The sequence below is a fragment of the Stomoxys calcitrans genome, chromosome 1 (genome assembly GCF_963082655.1).
Source record: "Stomoxys calcitrans chromosome 1, idStoCalc2.1, whole genome shotgun sequence".
In the NCBI taxonomy this organism is placed as follows: domain Eukaryota; kingdom Metazoa; phylum Arthropoda; class Insecta; order Diptera; family Muscidae; genus Stomoxys; species Stomoxys calcitrans.
In genome coordinates this window covers 12,201,212-12,226,275 of record NC_081552.1, presented here as the reverse complement: position 1 = coordinate 12,226,275, position 25,064 = coordinate 12,201,212, and the positions used below count along the sequence as shown (strand labels likewise).

Sequence of the window (25,064 nt, the reverse complement as noted above, 5' to 3'; positions counted from 1 at the left end):
TTGAAAAACTCTTTAAAAATGTTAAATTTTTTTAGAATTCTGATCCAACCGGAGTGGGCTTGTATACAGAATTAAAAACAAGGTTATGGTACAACTCGTGATGAGATTTTAAACCAAGTCATGTATAAAATATTTTTTCTGCTTTTAAGCCCTGTTTTATTGTTCTCTTTCTAAATAAATTTAATATTTTTCGGTTCTTCCATAACATGCTACTAAATATTTACTGAGAGCAGTTGTGGTGCCAAAGGTCCAAACAATACTAAAAATTAAAAAGAGATTACGTGGAAGGCATCGTGATATTAAAATAAAATAAACATGGTCAATGGAAATTCTAATTAAAAATTCAAGACCATTTCAGTACATGAAAAGTTAATTGTGCAACCGAAAACATCTGCTGATAATAAACTTCAACTGTAGTAGCAATATTTTGTAGTGCTCTTAGTTACAAACCATGTAAACTATATGTTATTTAAAAATTTTCCTTTTGTTTATTCCAATATACATAGAGTACTTTACAATTTCTAATTATAAAATAGCCTAACAGTGACGTATATTACACACACAATCACATTGCGGACTTTTATTTTAAGTGAAATGTGCTAAGAGTGAAGCGGATATCGAAATCGGTGTCCAAATTAATGATTCTTTGGGCGAAGCAACACGGTTTATCGCCCGCCTTGATATGAGTGAACAGAGTAATGCAATCAAACGACATGTGGGTCGAGAATCCTCCGCGTCAGACACTCAACACCCATTCCAACATCCCCCACCATATGCCATACGTGTTGATAGCCTGGAAGAGGATCCAAGTACGGCCCCCATAACCGAATCCAATTCACATGAGGACCTTATTGTTCAAGATCCCGATGATGAGGAAGGAAATGCAAGGACAACCCATTACAAAGAGGCCACACAACAGTTTCCACGTAAGTCCGTCCGTCAGTCCGCCCTACCAACACTTATCACACAAATGTACAAATTTATCGATGATGGCGATTATACGATAATTACACGCAAAAACACCAAAAAAAAGACTTAAATATGTATAAGTAATTTTTTTTAAACACCAATACAGCTGAATGTTGTTGATATTTTTTTTATGTTTTACTCGATTGTTTCCAGGATTCCTTTCGGTGCCAGCTTTGCGCAATGCTCCAACACGAACTATGGGTAGAAGACAAATTGTCTCCAGTCCAGCCAAAAGTGAGCGCATGAACCGTGATGGTTCAAGTAAAAAAATACCAGCTCGAAGGTTGAGTCAGGACAGTGGCATTGTGGCAGGTCGTCTATTTAATGGAGCGGTAAGTAAACTATGTGATGTACACAGAATATTTGAAGTAAATTTGCTTGTGATATTTTTACAATGGTAAAAACATACTCGCATAGTATGGAAAATTTACATAATTATATATTAATGAGAAAAAAAATATTTGTGTGAGAAAAGCATACGAAAAAGTTAATTTAAAATTTTTATATATGAACATATTTATTTGAAAAAAAGGTTTTCGATAACATTTTTTTTTTGAACATTTTGTCAAAAATTGCTTGAAAGTAAATTTTGTGAAAATTGGATCTAGAATTTGTGACAGCTAATTTTTAATTGTAACAAAAATGTTTCTTTTCTTTTTCCCAGGATTTAAGCCTTTTTGATACTGGACCTTTAAGCTCATTCAGTATACATCATCCAAGAACATCGACCGATAACATTTATGCTCTTCTTGTTAACGAGGCGGAAATTCGAAACTGCGATAAAGATACATCACTCACTACACCTCAACACTCACCGGAAACGGAAATGACAATGTTAGCGCCTTTTCCTTACTCTAGCAACAACGACAACGGTAATAGCAATAACACCCATCAACGCAATAGACTGGGCAGTGCCAACAGCAACAATCAATACAATGACAAATGGCGTCCTAATTATTATAAATCTCACAATATGTCCATACCGCTGCCTACCCATTTGGAAACGGATTCGGCCGAACCCAGTCCCACCCAAGCATTTGGACCCAAAATTGATAACATGGAAAACTTACCCGGTACAGCAATGCATCGCTCTTTAGCCTTACAATTGTCCGCCCCACCTACCCCAGACACCATGGACCACAATTCTTTGGTCAATGATTATGTACAACCACCTGATGAGTTGGAAAAACCTATGATTAAGAGTCAGGTTTCAATGCTGGAAGATCAATTTGCCTATAAACAACTAATATCCTATGAAAAGGCCCAGTTAAACTCAAAACCCACATCAATGGAGTCCAGCCTTAATGGAAGTGTTTTCAATAACAGTCGTAAGGAGAGCAAACGTAACTCCATGGAGGAGGAACAATCGCGACGTGTAAGCAAACAGGATCGCGAAGGTCTTGACTCAGAATCATTAATGTTTCGCGATGGTCGTCGTAAAATCGATATGGTTTTGGCTTGGGAAGAGGAAGATTTGGGTGTAATGACTGAAGCTGAATCAAGAAAACGAGATAATCGCAAAACATTCATGGAAAACCTAATTAAAGAGGGCCTCGAAGTAGAGTTAGAAGATAAATCGCAATCATTCAATGAATGTACATATTTTTTAAAAATTCATTTACCCTGGCGTTTGGAAACTCGTCTGGCCGAGGTAATGAATCTCAAATTGCCAGTGAAAAGATTCATTACCATATCGGTAAAATCTCCATGGGTAAGTGTAGTTTTTTATACTCATACATTCATAGAAAAAAGTCAGCTGAAAAAAGCAAACATTATCTGCTGACTGTTAGCATTAAATTCTGCTGCGATCACAACAGTAGTTCTGCTGTTATAGCAAAATGTTTGCAGTTTCAGAACAGCAGGAAAAAAAGGAAAAATCTGGTGTTTGCTGAAAATTACTGCTGATTAATTTATGATGGGTTTGTAAGAGAGAAAATTTTAATCTTGGAAAGAAAATGAGAAGCAATTGCCGAATCGCAGCCAGAAAAAATATCTAAAATAATCAAAACACAAAACCTGTTAGGCAAACATAAATGAAAGCATAACATTCCACAACATTTTGCGACACAAAACAAGTAATGGCTCTTGTTGATGAGTTTCAAAGATAGCAATAACAAGTAAAAGCGTGCTAAGTTCAAAAAGCAAAATAGAGAGATCGATTTATATGGGAGCTGTATCGGGCTATAGACAGATTCAGACTATAAAACACGTATGTTGTTGGTCATGAGAGGATCCGTCGTACAAAATTTCAGGCAAATCGGATAATAATTGCGACCTCTAGAGGCTCAAGAAGTCAAGATCCCAGATCGGTTTATATGGCAGCTATATCAGGTTATGAACCGATTTGAACCTTATTTGACGAAGTTGTTGAGAGTAAGAATAAAATACGTCAAGGAAAATTTCAGTCAAATTGGATAGGAATTGCGCCCTATAGAAGCTCAAGAAGTCAAGACCCAAGATCGGTTTATATGACAGCTATATCAGGTTATGGACCGATTTGAACCATACTTGGCAAAGTTGTTGGATATCATAACAAAACACGTCGTGCAAAATTTCATTCCAATCGGATAAGAATTGCGCACTCTAGAGGCTCAAGTAGTCAAGTCCCAAGATCGGTTTATATGGCAGCTATATCAGGTTATGGGCCGATTTGAACCATACTTTGCACAGTTGTTGGATATCATAACAAAACACGACGTGCAAAATTTCATTCCAATACCAACCGACCTACACTAATAAGAAGTATTTGTGCAAAATTTCAAGCGGCTAGCTTTACTCCTTCGGAAGTTAGCGTGCTTTCGACAGACAGACGGACGGACGTACAGACGGACGGACATGGCTAGATCGACATAAAATATCGCGACGATCAAGAATATATATACTTTATGGGGTCTCAGACGAATATTTCGATTAGTTACAAACAGAATGACGAAATTAGTTGAAGATTATTTCATGCAAATGTTGACCGTGGCTGCGCCTCAAATAGTCCATCCGCTTAGTTCAATTTTGGCATACTCTTTCCAACATTTCGGCTGGTAACTCACGAATAAATGCTTCAATTTTGTCTTCCAATGCGTTAATTGAAGCGGGCTTGTCTGTATAGACATGCATTTTAACATAGCCTCACAAAAAATAGTCTAAAGGCGTTAAATCGGACGATCTAGGCGGCGAATTGACCGGTCCCGAACGTGCAATAAAATGTTCACCGAACTCGCCTCTCAAAAAGTCCATTGCTATATGTGCTGTGTGACATGTGGTACCGTCTTGTTGAAACCACATGTCATGCAAGTCAAGCTCTTACATTTTGGGCAAAAAAAGTTGCCATTTCACGGTAGCGCTCACCATTCACAGTTACGTTACGATTTGCATCATCTTTGAAGAAGTCCAGTCCAATGATGCCACCAGCCCATAAACCGCACCAAACTGTTACTCTTTCTGGATGCATTGGTAGCTTTTGCAATGCTTCCGGCTGATCTTCACTCCAAAATCGACAATTCGGCTTATTTACATACCCATTGAGCCAAAAATGAGCTTCGTCGTTAAAATGGAAGAAACGCGCAATGAACATTCTTAACAGAGCACGCATTTTAATAATAAAATTGAATAATTTAGCAAATTTTCATCACGAGAGAAAAAACGGACATGGCAAAATCGACTTAAAATGTCATGACGATCGTGGGGCCCTAGACGTATATTTCGAGGTGTTACAAACGGAATGACGAAGTTAGTATATCCCCATACTATGGTGGAGGGCATAAAAATTAAGTCAACAATTTCAATGGAAATTTGATTTCCTTTGAAACCCACCGCTGGGCAGAGGTTCGAATCCTCGCAAGAACATCAGAAAAAGTAGCTAAGCGGTGGGTTTCCCCTCCTAATGCTGGGGACATTTTTTCGGTGTAATGCTATCTTGTTCCATACGCCACTTTATTGATTTTGGGATAAACGCACTCTAAGTTTGCAAAATACATTGAAATAGGCCCCATTTGGTATATTTATACTTCAATATCTGGGAAACTAAATAAGGAACGTGAAATTTTTCTTAGTGATTCTAAAAGGACGGGTCATAACATTAAAATAACCGATACTAACCCAAAAAATTCGAAAATGGCGTATAAAACAAGATAGCATTAAGGCAACAATTTGTGAGATACTATGCCATGCATAGACCCTTGTAAAAACTTCTCTCCAAAGAGGTATCGCGCTGCGGCACGCCTTTTATACTCGTCTATAAAAAGGAGTCCCCTATCATTGAGCCTAAACTTGAATCGGAGAGCACTCATTGATATGTGAGAAGTTTGGCCCTGTTCCTTAATGGAATGTTCATGGGCAAATTTGCATTTTTATACCCACCATAAGATGGGAGTATACTAATTTATTCATTCCGTTTGTAACACATCGAAATATTGATCTGAGACCCAACAAAATGTATATATTCTTTATCGTATTGACATTCAGAGTCAATTTAGCCATGTCCGTCCGTCTGTCTGTCGAAAGCACGCTAACTTTCGAAGAAGTAAACCTAACCACTTGAAATGTTGCACAAATACTTCCCTCTAGTGTAGGTCGGTTGAGATTGTAGATGGGCCATATCGATCGATGTTTTGGTATAGCTCCCATATAAACCGATCTCCCGATTATACTTCTTGAGCCTCTAGAGAGCGCAATTCTTGTCCGATTTTACTGAAATTTTGCGCAATGACTTTCCCTATGACTTCTAAGATACGCACTAAGTATGGTTTGAATCGATTCAACACTATATAGAGCTCCCATAAAAAACGATCTCCCAAATATACTTCTTGAGCCTCTAGAGAGAGCGATTCTTGTCCGACTCGGCTGAAATTTTACACATTGACTTTTCCTATGACTTCCAACAGATATGGTTTGAATCGATCTAAAAATTGATATAGCCCCCATATAAACCGATCTCCCGAATATATTTTTTAAGACCTAGAGGGCGCAATTCTTATCTGATTTGGCTGAAATTTTGCACAATGACATCTACTGGTCTTCAATATCCAAGCCAAGTATGGACCGAATTAGTCTATATCCGGATGTAGCTCCAATAGCATAGAAATTCGTATCCATTATTCTTTGTTTGTCTGGAAGCCACAATTGTTGTCTAATTTGGCTAAAATTTGCACATGGTGTTCTGTTATGACTTCCAACAACAGTGCCAATTACGGTCCGAATCGGTCTGTACCTGATATAGCTCTGATATAAACTGATCTCCCGATTTGACTTCTTGAGTCCTTGGAAGCCGCAATTTTTGTCCGATTTAGCTGACTGTTGTGACTTTTAACAACTGTACTTAGTAAGGTCCAAATCGGTATAAATCCTGGTATATCTGTCATATAAACTGATCTGTCCGATTTGGCTGAAACTTTGCATGCCATGTTCTGTTACAACTCACATAGCTCCCACATAAACCGGTTTCTCGATTATCCTTGTTCGGTTCCTAGAAACTTTAATTTTTGCTGGTTTGGCAGAAGTTCACTTATGCATTCAACTAAATTTAGTTTGTAATTTCGTGGATAGTTCGGCTTGAGGTCATGTACAATTATTAAAAACAGGTGTCGGTGTTTTTTATTAATTGTTTAATTTTAAATTTTTCCAATATTTCGACTACCGCCCGGTAATCTTCATCAGGGAATGGATTAATAAAAAGATTATAGTAACATAAAACAGTATTTAACAAAAGCACAGAAACAAAATATGAATTTGATTAAAATTGAACGTTTGAAACATAAATAACATTTTAAAACAAGTGACCTTATTTTTTACACCACACAAGAATGACTGAAGCTTATTGTCTATGGCTTATATTAGTCTATTGCTTATATCAAGTTTCTATATATTGGTGCACAGTGGTCTGTATCCGTTTTGTAGTTCATACGTTCGGCAGTTGGGGTGTTAATTATGTACAGCATTTCCAATGTGTATCTTCTTTTGTAGTTAGGTTCTTGGGCTAATATGTTGACGTCCTTGAAATTTGGTACATGTCCTCGAGTAGCACAGTGGGCTGTGAGTGCAGTCTTCTGTTCTAAAGGCTTATCCTTTGCCTTTTGATCCGATTTATGAGCGGGACAAGTTTGTAGGACTTGTCCCCATCGCAGCTTATCTTGTATACCACGTTCGATTTTTCCTCTTTCCTTATCCTGGTTTTAGTCTTGCTAAACAAGTTGTTGACGGTATTGCCGCTTTTTAGTGCCAGTTGGTATGAGTCCTTGTTGTAAATGTTGGAATTACCAAAGCTCTCCGAAAAGCCTGAAATATATGTTGTCCTTTTATAAATTCTTGGTGCAAGTTCCTTCGTATCCTTGTCCTTTTTGTTCTTCACGTGTTTTATTAGATCCGTTACCGTTTTTCTTGGGAAATCATTTTGCTCTAATAGGTTTCGAATTCTCTTCTCATTTTCGATGTGGAAGGATTTGTCGCTTATTTTGAACACCCTATTGATAAAATTTGTGGCAGTGTTGATTTTTATCCTCCTTGGATACTTCGAATAGAAGTTAATGAGTCTTCCGGATGCTGTTTCTTTTTGGTACCAATCGAGCTTCAATCTGTTGCCTTTCCTATGGACTACTGTGTCAAGTTAGGATAGCATGCCATTTGTTTCACATTCCATTGTAAATTCGATCTGCTTATTGAATGAATTCAACATTTAATTTGTATAATTTTTTAGCAGAAATCATGGTGATGGGTCACCAAGATTGGGTCCGGCCGAACTTAGCACGCTTTTACTTGTTTCAACCTAACCTCACCTAGATTGAACCTTTTTTAGTGTACATTTAATAGAATATAGGTTTTCTAACATTTTAATAAAAATTGATGTTTATTAAAATTTAATTCTGATTGATAATTTCATCCAATGAAATTATAAAAAATATCAATATGTTATAAATTTTCAGGAAGAGGAAAACATTGTTTCGCGTAATATTACCTACTGGAAAGAGGTATGGCATAAATTAACTCAAAAAATACAATTGGAAGCAAGTGTTTTAGAAGGCGAGACGACTTTTAAGGCTGCAACGGCCAATGGAAACCCGGAAGAACAGTAAGCTAAACAATTTTTGAGCTGGTAAATCATGCCATAATTTTTTTCTTAATAAAATAGGTTTATTGTTAAAGACCGAGCAACTGCCTACACCAGTGCCCAAAGATCTCAAATGGTCATGCAAATTCTCTTGAGAACACCCTTTGATGATAGTGATCGCTGTGGCATACGGCGTCTCTTGAATGACAACACATATTTGGCTTGTTTTCCACTGCATGAAGGTCGCTATGATCGTCCTCATTCCAGTGGAGTATCATTGGACCGACGAGTTCTATATCAAACATGGGCCCATCCCTCACAGTGGTATAAAAAGCAACCACTGTGTCTTGTGCGCAAATATTTTGGTGATAAAATATCATTGTACTTTTGTTGGCTGGGCTTCTACACGGAAATGTTGGTCTATCCATCGATAGTGGGCACCTTATGCTTTATCTACGGACTAGCTACTCTGGAGTCTGAGGATAATACACCTAGTAAGGAAATATGTAATGAATGGGGACCGGGCAACATAACGCTATGTCCTTTGTGTGACAAGGCTTGCAGTTATCAGCGGCTCTCACAGTCTTGTTTATTCTCAAGAATCACATATCTTTTTGACAATCCGTCGACGGTATTTTTTGCAATATTTATGTCCTTTTGGGGTAAGTGTACATCACATAAGTAGAAACGGCAAATCACCGTTTTGCAATTGCCAACATTTCAGCAACAACATTTTTGGAGCTGTGGAAACGTAAGCAGTCTGTGGTTGTTTGGGAATGGGATCTAAACAGCGTAGAATCAGATGAAGAAAATCGCCCAGAATTTGAAACAAATGCGACAAATTTTCGCATAAATCCTGTCACTAGAGAAAAAGAGCCATACATGTCAACTTGGAATAGAAGCATACGTTTTGTGATCACAGGAAGTGCAGTATTTTTCATGGTAATTATCAAACATATATATATATATATATATATATATATATATATATATATATATATATAATTGTTAAAATCCTTCTGATTCACTTCTTTCAGATAGTTGTGGTTCTCTCTGCTGTCTTGGGTACCATTATCTATCGCATTTCCATGGTCACAGTTATATATGGGGGCGGTGGATTTTTCTTGAATGCGCATGCCAAACTATTCACCACTATAACAGCTGCCCTTATCAATTTGGTTGTTATCATGATATTAACAAGGGTGTGCCAAGATACTACAAATTACTTTTTACCACATACAATATATTTATTCATTTATTTTTCTTGGTATTCCAGATTTATCATCGTCTGGCTATACGTCTAACAAATCTGGAAAATCCTCGCACTCACACAGAATATGAGGATTCATATACATTCAAGATATTCTTTTTTGAATTCATGAATTTTTATTCATCCCTGATCTATATTGCTTTCTTCAAGGGACGTTTCTTCGACTATCCCGGCGATGATCAGGCTCGCCGTAGTGACTTTTTTCGCTTGAAGAACGATATTTGCGACCCGGCAGGTTGCCTTTCCGAATTATGTATTCAATTGGCCATTATAATGGTGGGCAAACAGTGTTGGAATAATTTTATGGAGTACTTGTTTCCCAAATTTTACAATTGGTGGAGACAGAGAAAACACAAACAGGCTACGAAAGATGAAAGTCATTTGCATATGGCCTGGGAACAGGACTATCATATGCAGGATCCTGGGCGACTGGCTTTGTTTGATGAGTATTTAGAAATGAGTGAGTATACTTTGTATGGATACATCCATTTTTCCAACTTTACGCATGTGGAGCACCCTCTATTATAGCTCTCTGAAAATATTTTTCATAATTTTGGAAGAGCGTTTGTCACCGCGACGAATAAAACTATTTTCTGGAAGATCGTTCTTCCGAATGAGTAGCGAAACACTCTTCTAGGATTTCATTGGATCCATTTGGTGTGTGGAAGTTTTTACAATTCTTCGCGACGATTATTACGCAACTCATTGCGTTACAATCGTCCAGAAGAATTGTTTATCTCCTGAGTTTACTTTTCGCGATTTTTTCAATTTTCATAGCGAAAAATATAAGGAGTTGTTGACACGACTTCGGAACAAAATGTCTAGGGGAAATCTGATGTTTTTGTCGACACTTCGCACCGAATTCTGACAGAATTCTGAACCAAAATTATGGGAAATTCGGAAGGAAATTTAAACTTGTCATAGTTGTAGACTTCTGACCGAATTCTGATGTTGATTCTTATGAATACGGATGTGTTTTACGACTTTTCTTATCGAATTTGGACCGAAAGTATATTAGAATTCCTTAAGAATTTGAATGTTTTTTCCGTTAAGTCGAATCGAATTCTGATATAAGAATTTGTAGAATTCGGATGTGCTTTCTGACTTATCGAATTCTGAAAGATTCTTACAATATTCGAATGAGTTTTCCGACGGTTCAAATTTGCTCTTGAACATTCTCTAAGAATTCTTTCCTTTTTATAGCCGAGTCCGAACGGGAGAAGTTTTTACATTGCATAGTCACCACCAGCATGGAATAATCACTATAGAAATTTTTTCTAATGTTTTCACCAGGATTCGAACCCAAGCACTCAGCGTCAGCGGCATCCAACGGTTCACAAACAAAAATATGGAAACAAGCAAGCATAGAAGAGACAAAAACATTTGACAACGAGTTGAGACATCGTTCAGAATTGCTTCCGTACTGTCGGGAAAAATTTCTACCAGTAAAAAAAAGGAAGCTCAAAAGAAACGACAAGTCGTTCAGAACTCTTTTAAAGTGTAGAAAAAAAATCCCTCAGAAAATCAAACGGACTTCGGAACGATTTCATAAGGTCTTGTCAGAAGAGTTCAGAATTTGTACAGAAATGTCTGATATCCGAAATTTGGTTCACTGGGTAGATAATTCACGTCTCGACAATTGAGTAGTGGTTCGCGAATACCTGAGATAAATCCACTGGTTGTATTAACCCGACAACTTACAAAGAGTTAACAACTTTTGAACCAAATCCCTGGAAGACGTTCTTCTTTTTGATAAGTTCGCAAATGCAAATTGCAAATTTGCCCATGAACATTACATTTCTCCGCACTACCACCCATTCCTCGCTTTAGTTGTTGTTCTAGCATTGGTTGTACACTGAGGCGGCAGCGCTTGCCGATGAAAGACTCCATCGGGCCAGTCCGCTTTAGTAGAATTACAATGCTCCTTTGGCACACCAAAGATTACATATTACAAAATTTTCGCTTTTTTCAGTTCTCCAGTATGGTTTTGTAACCCTTTTTGTAGCTGCTTTTCCTTTGGCGCCCCTGTTCGCATTACTGAATAATGTTGCCGAAATTCGTTTGGATGCTTACAAAATGGTAACTCAAGCCCGTCGCCCCTTAGCAGAACGAGTCGAAGATATTGGTGCCTGGTATGGGATATTAAGAATTATCACCTACACAGCCGTTGTCTCAAATGCCTTTGTGATAGCCTACACAAGTGATTTTATACCAAGAATGGTTTATAAATTTGTCTATTCAGAATCGAATACTTTAGCTGGTTACATTGAACACTCGCTGTCTGTATTTAATACTTCGGATTATAAAGAAGAATGGGGTGCCAAAACCGAAAAGGATCCAGATACATGTTATTATAGGGGTTATAGGTAATCCTATTCGTAGATGTATTCAAAACTACACTCTGCTCATGCTTCATTGTATTTCTTTTTTCAAGAAATGGTCCTCAAGATTATGAACCCTATGGATTGAGCCCACATTATTGGCACGTTTTTGCTGCTCGTCTTGCATTTGTTGTGGTGTTTGAGGTACGTATTTTCAATTTTTTGTCTCAAAATGTTCCGATTTAATTGTTTGCAATCTGTCTTATAGCATGTGGTTTTCGTTATTACCGGCATTATGCAATTCATTATACCTGACATACCTGCCGAAGTAAAAACCCAAATGCAAAGAGAACAACTATTGGCCAAAGAAGCCAAATATCAGCATGGCATGAAGAGAGCTCAAGGCGACAGCCAGGACCTAATAAGTGTATTTCGGGAGGCCGGAAGTCGGCAAAGTAATGCCAGTTTACAATTTTCTGGCTCGGATGGAGGACAATTTGCAACAAGACGTAGTTGGGCTCGACGTTTTTCACGTTTAAGTGATGGTTTAGATGCCCATGTTGAGGTACCATCACGGCCAAGGCGTTCCATGGAGTCTACTGTTTGGGAAGTTTCCTGACATGAAGAAGAAGCGGAATCCGAAGATATTTTAAAGGCCAAAAATAAACATTAGACATAAAAAGGGAAACATTTGTGTAAAAATTACATTTTTTTAAATTTTTTTCTAGTTTAAAATCGGATAATCAGGTTGTTTACTTTTCTTTTCTTCATATAGTACTCATTTGTTCTAATTTATTATAAAATTTTATTAGACTTTATGTAAATAAATAATTACTCTTTAGAAATGTTTATGCAAATATAATTTTTTGTGGAAAAATTGTTAAAGTTATGAATCTCAGCGACACACAGAGAAAATTATCTCCAATTTATACCCTTTATACCATACCCTTTACACATTTTCCCATGAACATTCCATTAAAGAATAGGGGTAATTGGGATGAGTTCAGTCCGAATAAAGAAAGCTCAATGACAAGGAGCCTTCTTTTCATGCGGAGTTCGAACGGCGCAAAGTGGTGGACAAAAATGCCAACATCGAAAATGAAAATTGTTAAAATTTGTTAATAATCTTTTAAAAAACCCCCCTTCATATAAGAAGATTGAAAAAAAAATATTTAATTTGATGTCCCCTTTAACTAATCGATGTTTTCGTACAAAGGTTTTTTCACAAATGCATGCTACATACTTTTAATTTTCGGCTCCTTTTTGGAAACAGGGATCTAGCATATCGTAAGTTGAAGTAAACGCCTTCTATAGACTTAAGATCTCAAATCAAGAGACTCGTTTAAATGGAAGCTATATCAGGTTTTATGCCGAATTGGACCGTTCTTGGCGGCGTTTTTAGAGCTCTATGTTAACTCAAACTATTTTCGTCCAACGAATACACTTAGAGGCAACACTGTGCGACGTGCTGCTTAGCAACACTACACTCCGAGAATTTACCCCTTCAGTATCTTAGGCGGACATACTAACCTCTACAGCAAGATTGTCTAAAGGTTATACTGTTTGACTGAGGTCTAGACAACATTCAGATACAGTTAATATTTACCGGGTGAATGTCGTCCTTGGAGAACGACCGCCTCCAGTTGCACCTGAAGAAATTGACCTCCCCCGGCAAACCAGAGTAGTTCTGGATCAATTACGATCTGGCAGACCAATTCCTACAGACCAAGGATTGATACAGACATCCAAGATGTATGTCCCGGTTGTGACCAGGCACCACACGTTACCTGTTTAACTGCCAAGCCATCTCCACTCGACTCAGACCCAGATCCCTCTGGGCGCACCCCATGTTAGTCGCGGAGTTCCCGGATCTGGACACTCAACAGAATCAAGCAGGCGAAAGATAGAACACAACAAACTGCTACAACAACGCGACTGAAGAATGATAAGACAGCGGCATCACACACAGGGCATTGTTGTTTAAACTATTTTCCTACAACTCATGCCCTATGATTATAATCTCTGCAAATTACGCCAATAATATAGGATAAATACTTCTTCCCAACTATGTCGAAAGCCGCTTATCTTTGGGCTTCTCTGTAAAGGGTTTGCCTTCTTTATAAAATTTCTAAAACTTGTTAAGGGTTATGTTTAAATAAAATCGGAAAGAACCCCTCTAAATGATTTGATACTAAACATGGTTGAATTTTCAAACTTGGAAAAGTTGCGTAAGCAGATGTGATGTGGTGCATCAAAAAAGATCATGCTAGTCAATCACTTAAGGCCTAAACAGAATATGCGTTGCGTCGTGTTGAAAAATTCAACTCTCCAAATAAATGTTAAAAAATCGCAAATGTTAAACATTTTTCAACTTTGACGACCAAAAACGCTATTCCACGTGTGGCAACACAAAATGGCACTCGCTTTCAACTGCCAAAGTTGAAAATCTTCTAACTTTTCCTCATTGTTTTTGTGGATTTCGTGTGCAGAGTTGCATTTTTGCACGCTCAAAACCAAAGCTCAACGCGCTCATTCTGTTTTTTCTGCCTTTATGCACTTACGCCAACAAGGTATCGGTAGAAATAATCTGTTGTTGTTGTTATTGCAGCAGTGTAGACCCATCTCGCCTACGCCTGGCGCTAGTGACCCCTCCATGAAGTGCATGGGGATAGTAGTCAGGTCCGGTACTGCCGTGATAGAGCTATACAACTTGTATATACCGACGGCTGGTAGCTGTGTCCCGTTTAAAGGCCAGGCTTACAAGCCCGACATAATCGTCTGGTTCTAGGGGGCTTTAATGCGCATCACTTTTCTTGGCATTCTCCCCTAGGTAACGACCAGCGGGGCATAGCTTTGGCAGAGCAGATTGAAGGTTCTACGTTTTGCACGGTGAATAAGGATGCCCCCACTAGGATTACGAGGAGGTGCAGCAGCTCGCCAGACATTTCCATTGCATCCCCTGTATGATGTATCCTGGCAAGCCGTCTTTCTTTGGGATCAGACCACCTCCCCATAATTCTCACCATCGACTGACCACCCGACTTCATAACCTCTGAGCGCCGGACGTTTATCAATCAGAGGAAGGCCGATGGGGCTGGCTTCAGAGAGTACTCCAATAACGGCTTCAGTGAACGGATGTGCTAGTTGCCGAGAGGAAATTCCGAGACATCATTAACGCAACAGCCGCTCATTTTATACCAGCCAATCGAATATCCAAGTGCGGTCCAATTTCCCGGGGCAGGCAATGGTACTCGCAGACTAACCCCGGAATCATCGGGCTGAAGATAATTCTTCTGTTACTCGCGTCTCTTCAATCTCTGCAGTAGTGCCCACTGTCTCATTTAGGGCCACATTCGATGGTTCATAGGTTACTTGATCACCAGAACCCTGCATTATCCGCATTTGTTACATGCCGCATTGGCACTAGGAGAAGCTCGGAGACCAGCCAGCTCAGACCGTCTCTCCAGGGAGTCTTCATCCCAACCTCTAGCCCAACGACATCTACATAAAAAGACAACATTATACACAAACATCTATACCAAAAGCACACATCCAGATAGGGAAGAAGGTGTTACCTCCAGTCGCACCTTGGTCATAAAATTTCCAAATCAATGTACTTTTAGTTTATGACCCCTCACACCACTCACCCTTCCCTTACCCGCTTATAAATTAACCACCTATCTCCTTTTTAAATAAATTCAGCCTTCCCTAATTTCTCTTACGTTATAAAAATTTTCAAATCATTTATTTCCATTATATTAAAAATTACTAACCTAAACATTGAAATAATTGTATTAAATAATTGTAATAAGAAAATTAAATAAAATGTAGGTCTATTCTATTAATATTTATCTTAAATTTTGGTTAATAAAAAAACTCTTGTTTTATTTTTTTTTTTTGTGTTAATCATTATTTTTTGTTTTTTTTTTTTTTGTTCTAGGTCACTTTGAACCAAATCGATTCCCTGAAGCAGTGTATTTATTCTAACCGAACCGATTCTATTCTCGTTATGACTGACATATTCTTTTCAACTTTGAATCTCTCTTTGCAGTTATTTTCTTGATTTAAAAAGGTCAATAAAATGATGTAAAGATAATAAAATAAATACTTCAAACATCAATTATCACAAATTACTATACACAATAAAATAAACATTTTATTTGCAAAAAAACAGTTTAATCAAGGAAAACATAGGACAAATTATAAATGTACTTATTTTTTTTTTTAAATATGTAGTCTCCAAGAATTTTCCCGAGAATACTGAACTAGTACACACTATGGCAACCTAGCCTTTAGTCAAATTGTTCATACAGTCCGGGTAATGTGTTCCACAAAACATCCACCTAACTGACCTGAAGGAGCTTCCTAAAGATAGAGGAAAACCAATAATTATACCTTATATTCATCTGCGTTGAACTAAAGTTCTTTAGTCAACGGGCTCAGATTTTATGTTTTCTTGATCGTTACTTACCGGGCTGGGGTATAAACTTTACCACCATTCAAACGAAAAAAACAGAAATGATACTCTTTCTCCTTTTTACAATGTTGTTGGAACCTTTTATCAATTATTTTCCTTCACCAGACCTCAGGTGCATTAACTACAAAACAATTAAAAAAAAAACAAAAGCAGCATTTATTTGTAAAAATCATTAGACAAGCAGCATTTATTTGTAAAAATCAAAAACAACAACATTAGATTTTGTAGTACTTTCATAGTTAAGGCTGGTACTACATTCTTTTTTACGGAAAATTTTCCGAAAGTCGTTCTTTCGGTGGTTTGACAAGGTTGATTTTTTTTGGGTTTCTTTGGCCAAAATGTTGCCATTTACATATATAGAAATATGTGGCAACTATAAAATAATATGGCATCAAACAATTTATCAGCTGCTTACGAGCATGTATGTTTTTGTAATTTCAACCAAAACCCACCCCTTTGTAATAATATATAATGAAACACAAAACAATTTAAAAAGAAACAAATGCAGAATTTATTTGTAAAAATAATTAGATTTTGCAGTTTTTTTACTGGTATAAGTTTAATAAGCACAACTTTCAAAAAGCTTTTGTCAGCATCTTCCACTTTTATCGAAATATTGTTATTGTAATTGCAAGACACTCAGTTACAATTAGAAGTTTGACGTATTTTGCGTAAGAAAATGACTTGTCGCACAGCGACTGTGGTTGTGCTGGGCGTCACGAAATGTAAATTTTCCCTAGATGAAAAAACAAGTTATGACGAAAGAACACATTTCGGCAAATTTTTCCGTTTATTTTTTTATATGGAGTTTCAACGCGAAAACCGAATATTGTACCGGCCTTTATAAGTTAAACTAGCTGACCCGGGCCCGCTTCGCTGCGCCTTCTTTTACTTTATATGGAACAAAATGTTCCTTGCAATATTTATTTTCGACAATCAACGATCTTTTAGTGAAATACCATGCTAACTTGACTAACAGTTTAACAATATAAGTGCCTTCATCTGAATCCCATATGATCTATTGGTCTACGAATTTAAGTTTAGATGTAAAGTATACTCCATTCTTAAAATACTTCATTTCAGTCCGATATTCTCATGATGTCTGATTTAGGGGTGTTTTCGGGGGTGAGGTGGTCCTCCAGATACATGGCCCTGAAAAAATATCAGTATCGTGCTCTGCTCTCAAATACCATTTATTTAAACCCCATATTGCCATTGGCTTAAGAGGAGTTTACAGAATGAGGCGTCCCCCAAACACATGGCCCCAAAAATAGGTTATCAAATAAGTTTTCTAATCTCAAATACCTTTCATTTGGGCCACATATTGGCATCGTCGAAAAATTTTTACCCTTTGGGGGGTGTTTTGGGGAAGGGGTGATGACCTAAATACATGGTCCTACATTTGATCAAATTCGTATTCTACTCCCAACATACCTTTATTTGAGCCCCATATTGTGATGGTCACTAAAAAATTGCTGTTTGTGGGGTATTTTGGGAAAGGGGTAGACCCCAAGAAAATCGGTCCCGAAAATGGATATCAATTATTGCTCTACCCCCCAATACCTTTCATTTAAGCTCCAAATTTGCATGGTCGGTAAATATGCCCGATTTAGGAGTGTTTTGGGGATTGGGTCGGTCCCTCAAACACTAAGCCCGGAAAATATATCAGCAACGTGCTCTATTCTCATATATCTATATATCATTTATTTGAACCCCATATTGCCATTGCCCTCAAAATTGGATATCAAATTCGTTTCTTAATCTCATTTAAACTGCTTATTGCAAAAGTCAGCAAATATGTCCGGTTTGGGGAATTGGCCCTAAAAACTATGAATATTTAGTTCCACTCTCTTTAAGACCCAAATTGTCTTGGTGAGCAAATACGTCCTATTTGGGGGTTGTTATGGTGGTGAGACGTCCGCTAGACAGTTGGCCCCTAATCTTGATATCAGATACGTGGTCTTGTTGGGTGTTTTGTTTTGGGGCGGCCACTCAGTGAGTTGGCCTTAAAAATATATATCCGATTCGTGTTCCACTTTGAAAATCCTCTTATTTGAGCCTCATATTGCAATAGTCAGAAAATACTTACTATTTGGGTGGTGTTGTGGGGGTGGCGTGGCCCCGTAGACACTTTTCCCGAATATTGATATCAAATTCGTGCTTTACTCCCAAAGACCTCTCATTTGAGCCTCATATTGCTATGGTCGTAAATTTGTCCCCTTTTGGGGGTGTTTTTGGTGAGTGGCGGCCCCCCAAACACTTGGTCCCATATTTGGATATCAGATTCGTATATTACATTCAAATACCTTTTATTTAAACCCCATATTCCCATGTTCAGCACATAAGTCCTGCTTGTGGGGTGTTTTGGGAAAGGGGTGGACCCCCAGAAACGTGGTCCCACATTTGGATATCAGATTCGTATTCTACTCGCAAATACCTTTCATTTGAATCCCATATTGCCATGGTCCGATTTAGGGGTGTTTTGGGGCTTGAGGTGGTCCCTTTGGCACATGGTCCGACAATTGGATATCAGATACGTTTTCTTATCCTAAATACTAAATACCTTTCATTTGCGTCCCATATTGTCGTGATTGGTCTAAATATATGTTTGGTATCCATCCGAAATTTGGATACCAAATGTTTATTTTTAGGATACTATATGAAAGCACACAAAATTTCGCTTAAATCGCACCACCCATCACCGAGATCTGGTGATGTAAGGGTAAGGGATAGGGTCCGGTTCAGATGCACCATCTGTGAAAATTTCAAGAAAATCGGTTCAGCCGTTTCTGAGTCTATAAGGAACCCACAAACATACAAACAAACACAAATATATATAAGATAAGCACACATTTCCAAAAGCCTTTGTCAACATCCTTCACTTTTACCAAATACTGTTGTTGTAATTGCAAGACCAAAAGCACAAAACATTCTTTCACAGACCTTTTTATGTAAATTTTCCCTAGATGAAAAAACAAGTTATGACGAGGCGAACACGTTTCGAAGATTTTCCGTTTGTTTTTTTTTTTATATGGAGTTCCAACGCAAAACCCGAATATAGTACCGGCCTTTATTTGAATTAAATTTTTTATATTGAACGATCAATCTTACGTTCCTTTAGTGCATATTTATTGACCTTTTAAATTTTTCTATATTTTTTTTATATTCACTTATTTTTTCTATATTCACTTATAAAGTCTTTAACTATAAATCAATAGTTCACAATAGGGCCGTTATAGTTTGGAGCGTACTAATTTCACTTTTTCCACACTCTGTTTACAACATAAAATTCAAAGTATTTAATCTATATGATAAGGTGATGTCCGTCTAAACTCGCTGATGGGAACTTTTGCATTGGTTCCTCATTCGCAGAGCTCGCTTGGGTAAAATTTCTCCAAAATCGGCCATTTTTATTCCAACATTACCTACTTAAAAGTCCCATTCCCGTGCTTTTTCTCAGGGCCACCTATATCCATCCTATTCTAAATTGTGGCCCGGACCTTTTATTTTGTTCCCACTATCCTGGATCAAAACCTTTTTCTCCCGCTTGCAAAATTGCATGTTTACAAAACATGTCCAATTTAAACAAAAATCGTTAATGAAACCCTATCGTAGTACGTGGCGGAACGCTTTTTATTTCGGTGGGCTTTCAATATGAACCAATCAGGATCCACATAATACAACATATGCACAGAATACAACGGTGCACGCCAATCTCATAAGTATTCCATCTAATTCATTTTCGACTGCCACTCTTACCTAACCTAACCTAATTCATTTTAAACTTTTCTCCTTTCTTTTCAGATAGAGCGGAACTCGAAATAAAAAAGAAAAACATTATGGACATCACTAATAACTTTTCTTTTCTTCTATTTCGTGATTAATGTTGGACTAGACTGGAGAAATCATGGTTATTGCGATAACATGTGCCTTACACCACATATTGTTGTTGTTGAGGAGACCCGGGATGAAGTTCATACCTCCATAATGATCATCCCCCTCGCCGCATCGTGGGGCAAGAGAATAGTGGGACAAGGCAACGTGAGGGTATTGGGTGGACAATAAGGTAACAAAACAAAGGTCCACCCTCCCTCCAAAGTGGGATAAAAAAATAAAAAACAAGTAAAAGGGTGCTAAGTTCGACCGGGCCGAATCTTATATACCCTCCACCATGGATTGCATTTGTCGAGTTCTTTTCCCGGCATCTCTTCTTAGGCAAAAAAGGATATAAGAAAAGATTTGCTCTGCTAATAGAGCGATATCAAGATATGGTCCGGTTTGGACCACAATTAAATTATATGTTGGAGACCTTTGGGGGCTCAGGATGTAAAATAGAGAGATCGATTTATATGGGAGCTGTATCGGGCTATAAACCGATTCAGACCATAATAAACACGGATGTTGATGGTCATGAGAGAATCCGTCGTACAATCGGATAATAATTTCGACCTCTAGAGGCTCAAGAAGTCAAGATCCCAGACCGGTTTATATGACAGCTATATCAGGTTATGAACCGATTTGTACCATACTTGGCACAGTTATTGGATATCATAACAAAACACGTCGTGTCAAAATTTATTCAAATCGGATAAGAATTGCGCCCTCTAGAGGCTCAAGAAGTCAAGACCCAAGATCGGTTTATATGACAGCTATATCAGGTTATGGGCCGATTTTAACCATACTTGGCACAGTTGTTGGATATCATAACAAAACACGTCGTGCAAATTTTAATTTCAATCGGATAAGAATTGCGCACTCTAGAGGCTCAAGAAGTCAAGACCCAAGATCGGTTTATATGACAGCCATATCAAAACATGAACCGATATGACCCATTTACTATACCAACCGATTTGTGCAAAATTTCAAGCGGCTAGCTTTACTCCTTCGGAAGTTAGCGTGCTTTCGACAGACAGACGGACGGACATGGCTAGATCGACATAAAATGTCACGACGATCAAAAATATATATACTTTATGGGGTCTCAGACGAATATTTCGAGTAGTTACCTATCCTATGGTGGAGGGTATAAAAACCTAGACCTACCCTGTAAGTACAATGTGGGCGCTATATTCAATTTTGAACCAAATTTAATGGACCTTGGCGAGCCTATATGTTCAAACTGTATTAACTACGGTTGACAAATGACAACATTATTGCAAATTTGCCAAAATCTGGCGAACATATATATGGGAGCTATATCTAATTTGAACCTATTTCGAGCAAAATTCTAAGATAATGTAGTCGTCGAGGCTATTATCTTTTTGGCAACACTGGTTTAAACAGCTCAGGCATGTTTCGCGTTTTGATTCTCTATCAAACATCTGGAGTTTGGTCTATACTTTAACTACGAATCGTCTTGCAAACGAACAGCGCTTGTAAATTATTGAATTTTATTATCAAAAAGCTTGATCTGTTAAGAAAGTTAATCGCGCGCCTTTTCCATTCCATCGCCGAAGTTCATGTTCGGCTCAATGGGTACGTAAATAAGCAGAATTGTCGATTTTGGAGTAAAGAGCAGCCGGAAGCATTGCAAGAGCTACCAATGCATCTAGAAAAAGTCGCAGTTTGGTGCGGTTTATGGGCTGGTGACATCATTGGACCATACTTCTTCAAAGATGATGCGAATCGTAACGTAACTGTGAATGGTGGGCGCTACCGTGAGATGATATCCAACTTCTTTTGCCCAAAATGCAAGAGCTTGAATTGCATAACATGTGGTTTCAACAAGACGGTGCCACATGCCACACAGCACACGTAACAATGGATTTATTGAGAGGCGAGTTCGGAGAACATGTTATTTCACGTTCGGGACCGATCAATCGGCCGCCTTACCGTGCGATTTAACGCCTTTAGACTATGTTTGTGGGTCTATGTTAAAGCTCATGTCTATACAAACAAGCCCGCTTCAATTGACGCATTGGAAGGCAACATTAAAGCATTTATTCGTGAGATACCGGCCGAAATGCTGGAAAGAGTATGCCAAAATTGGACTAAGCGGATGGACTTTTTGAGGCGCGTCACGGTCAACATTTGCATGAAATAATCTTCAAACATAAAATTATATGGACCGTACTATCGATTCAAATAAAGATTTCAAGTGTCAGTTAGTTTGGCCAAAATCGTTCATCGAACGGATCCTTTTCGGTGCGTTCCGACGGAGGAACTAGTTCCAGTTTATCGTTCCTTAGTTCCTATACCAAAGTAACTATTTTGGTTTTGCAAAAATATGGTACACAACACAAACACAATTGACTCACAACAAGAATCTTCCTTCACCTTGCGACAAATTTGTTTATTGAAGGTAACATTTGGAAATGTCCAAGAAATGAGTGTGTAAAATTAATTAGTTTGTAAATTTTCAGAAAAATGAAAATTCAAATTGATAAATTATAAGCAAAACTTGTTTCTGAATTTTTTAGAAAAAATTGTGCTTAAAAAATAGTAAATAAAAACTGCCCAAAATTTTTTTTCAAATGTACATATTTTGGGCCATGATTGTTTCCAAATGGACATATTTTAGTAAATTGGCTGAGTGTATGGAACATATGAGTTAAAACAAGTAAAACGGAGTTAAGTCCGCCCGGGCCTAACTTTAGGTACCCACCATCTCGTTTATATATGTAAACCACCTTTCGTTATAATCCAGTGAAAAAATCATATTTTATGCCCCCATAGCAGCTATATCGAAATATGGTCCGATTTGGACCAAACTCGGCGCGGACAACTGGCGCAAATATGAGGTAAATGAAGCTAACCGTAAATAGAGCAATCCGATATTTATTCTCTTTGAAACGTTTCGATCACGTCTCTGCTCATGCCGAACGCTTTGTAGGTTGTTCGTTTTGAGATTTACCGATTTTAAACTGCTGTTATTTTTCCGCAAAATTTTTAAAGCCCAATCACCTCAATTTCTTGTATACTTTTACATTTGGTCGTTCAAGGCGTAACCAAATGATTTTTCCATCTGCCAGTGGTTATATGAACAAATCATTTCTTGTTAGGATAACCAGGTTACACAATCTTCTTCCTGATACAATAAGAGATTTCTCGCCGTCGAACTATACGTATCGTTAAAACTTCAATATTTTGAGTAAAAATGCAGATATGTAAACGATGACTTTTTGGCTATTACTTTTTGGCAACACTGGTTTAAACAGCTCAGGCACATTTCGCGTTTTGATTCTCTGTCAAACATCTACAGTTTGGTCTATAATTTAACTACGAATCGCCTTACAAACGAACAACGCATGCAAGTTATTGAATTTTATTATCAAAATGCGTGCTCTGAAATGTGAATGTGAAAAATTGTGTTCCGCGACGAAGCTCATTTTTGACTCAATGGATACGTAAATAAGCAGAATTGTTGATTTTGGAGTGAAGATTAGCCAAAAGCATTGCAAGAGCTACCAATGCATCCAGAAAAGTCACAGTTTGTTGAGGTTTATGGACTGGTGGCATCATTGGAAAGTACTTCTGCAAAGATGATGCTAATCGTAACGTAACTGTGAATGGTGAGCGCTACCGTGAGATGATATCCAACTTTTTTTGCCCAGCTTGACTAGCAAGAGCTTGACTAGCAAGGGGTTGACTAGCAAGGGCTTGACTAGCAAGAGCTTGACTAGCATGACTAGCAGGTCATGTCTATACAAACAAGCTCGCTTCAATTGACGCATTGAAGCATTTATTCGTGAGATACCGTCCGAAATGATGGAAAGAGTGTGCCAAAAATTGACTAAGCGGATGGACCATTTGAGGGGCAGTCACGGTCAACATTTGCATGAAGTAATCTTCAAACATTAAATTATATGGACCGTACTATCGATTCAAATTAAGATTTCTTGGATTTTTTCTGAATTTTATGTGTCTTTTTTTTTTGAAAAACTTTTCTATAGCTCTTACAAAATCACCCTTTATATACACAACATATGATAGGCGGTATATTCATGTAGTCCTTCTGTTTATAACCCATTGGCCCTTCATTTCTTCTTAAACCACCTAAAATTTTAAGACGATTTACAAATTTCTGTATGTCTGTATTTCTGTCCATCTATAAGTTCTAATCACTGTTTTACACAGATTTGTATTTTGACCTAACGCAGGATAATTTCCTGAACTAGCCCATATAGGACCATATTTACACAAACCTCTGCACATAAAAGAGACATTTATTAGCCGATTTCGCCGATTTGAATACAGCTGCTGGGTAGAACAATACACCTTTTAAATGTCTTAAACAAAACGTTTTTAAAAAAATTCTTAGAGTCGCCCGATATACTGCCAAATTGTACCTGCATGCCAAATTTCAGTTCTAGCTCAATCCGAAAAGAAAGTACCATTTTGAACTTTCTTAAGTATCTTAATATACAAAGTTCGAGAAAAAATCTACTAATCGCCCAATATTTTATAGCATGACGTATCTGTATCTCAATTTATAGATAGAAGATACCAATTTGACCTTTCAAGTACCCAAATGTACCAATTTAAAAAAAAAATCTTCTAATCGTCAAACATTTACTGTCAACCCGTAAAGAAATTACCAAATAGTACTAATTACAGCATTATAGGACGTTCTCTTCCACACCTTGAACTATTCAATATCGCATATTCTATTTTTTCAAAAATAGGATAATTTGTACCAAATTATTAATTCTAGCTATCGGCATTCACTGTACACGACGATATGCTATTTCATAATTTGATATCAGTTTCATATTCCAAACCTAAATACCATTGAGTCCCATTTTGTCCCAATCAAGGTAGATGTCAGTTTGGAGAGGGGTTTTATGTTGGTGCAGCCTCTTGAACCAAAATGTTGTGACAATGTTCGCATTCTACTCCAAAATACCTTTCATTTGAGACCCATATTGTTCCATCGGTTCACTTTTAATTATAGGTAATTTTTTGGGGTGGGGGTTAGTAAATGGATATACAAAATAAGCAAAACTTAAGTAGCTTAGAACGACTTTAGGTCACGACGATTTTAGGTCTAAA

At 37.6% G+C, this 25,064-nt stretch overlaps 1 protein-coding gene and 1 long non-coding RNA gene across 2 annotated transcripts in view; one reads left to right on the top strand and one right to left on the bottom strand.

The window, feature by feature from the left end:
- The window catches only part of LOC106087881 (anoctamin-5), a 41,753-nt gene extending 29,308 nt beyond the window's left edge, over positions 1–12,445 (top strand). The window contains exons 2-12 of the mRNA XM_059361108.1: positions 591–926; positions 1,123–1,301; positions 1,634–2,680; positions 7,881–8,026; positions 8,087–8,667; positions 8,730–8,947; positions 9,043–9,207; positions 9,282–9,735; positions 11,248–11,641; positions 11,710–11,800; positions 11,865–12,445. Of these exons, the coding sequence (XP_059217091.1) occupies positions 683–926; positions 1,123–1,301; positions 1,634–2,680; positions 7,881–8,026; positions 8,087–8,667; positions 8,730–8,947; positions 9,043–9,207; positions 9,282–9,735; positions 11,248–11,641; positions 11,710–11,800; positions 11,865–12,215 (3,870 nt within the window). The 5' untranslated portion in view covers positions 591–682 and the 3' untranslated portion in view covers positions 12,216–12,445. The remainder of the gene's footprint in view (positions 1–590; positions 927–1,122; positions 1,302–1,633; positions 2,681–7,880; positions 8,027–8,086; positions 8,668–8,729; positions 8,948–9,042; positions 9,208–9,281; positions 9,736–11,247; positions 11,642–11,709; positions 11,801–11,864) is intronic.
- A 3,375-nt stretch (positions 12,446–15,820) lies between these two features.
- On the bottom strand, positions 15,821–16,367 carry LOC106087864 (uncharacterized). Its single transcript, XR_001221338.2, has 3 exons — positions 16,305–16,367; positions 16,068–16,194; positions 15,821–15,961 (listed from the first exon to the last, which is right to left on the bottom strand). It is a non-coding gene; the product is annotated as an uncharacterized LOC106087864 (long non-coding RNA).
- Between the last annotated feature and the right edge of the window lie 8,697 nt (positions 16,368–25,064).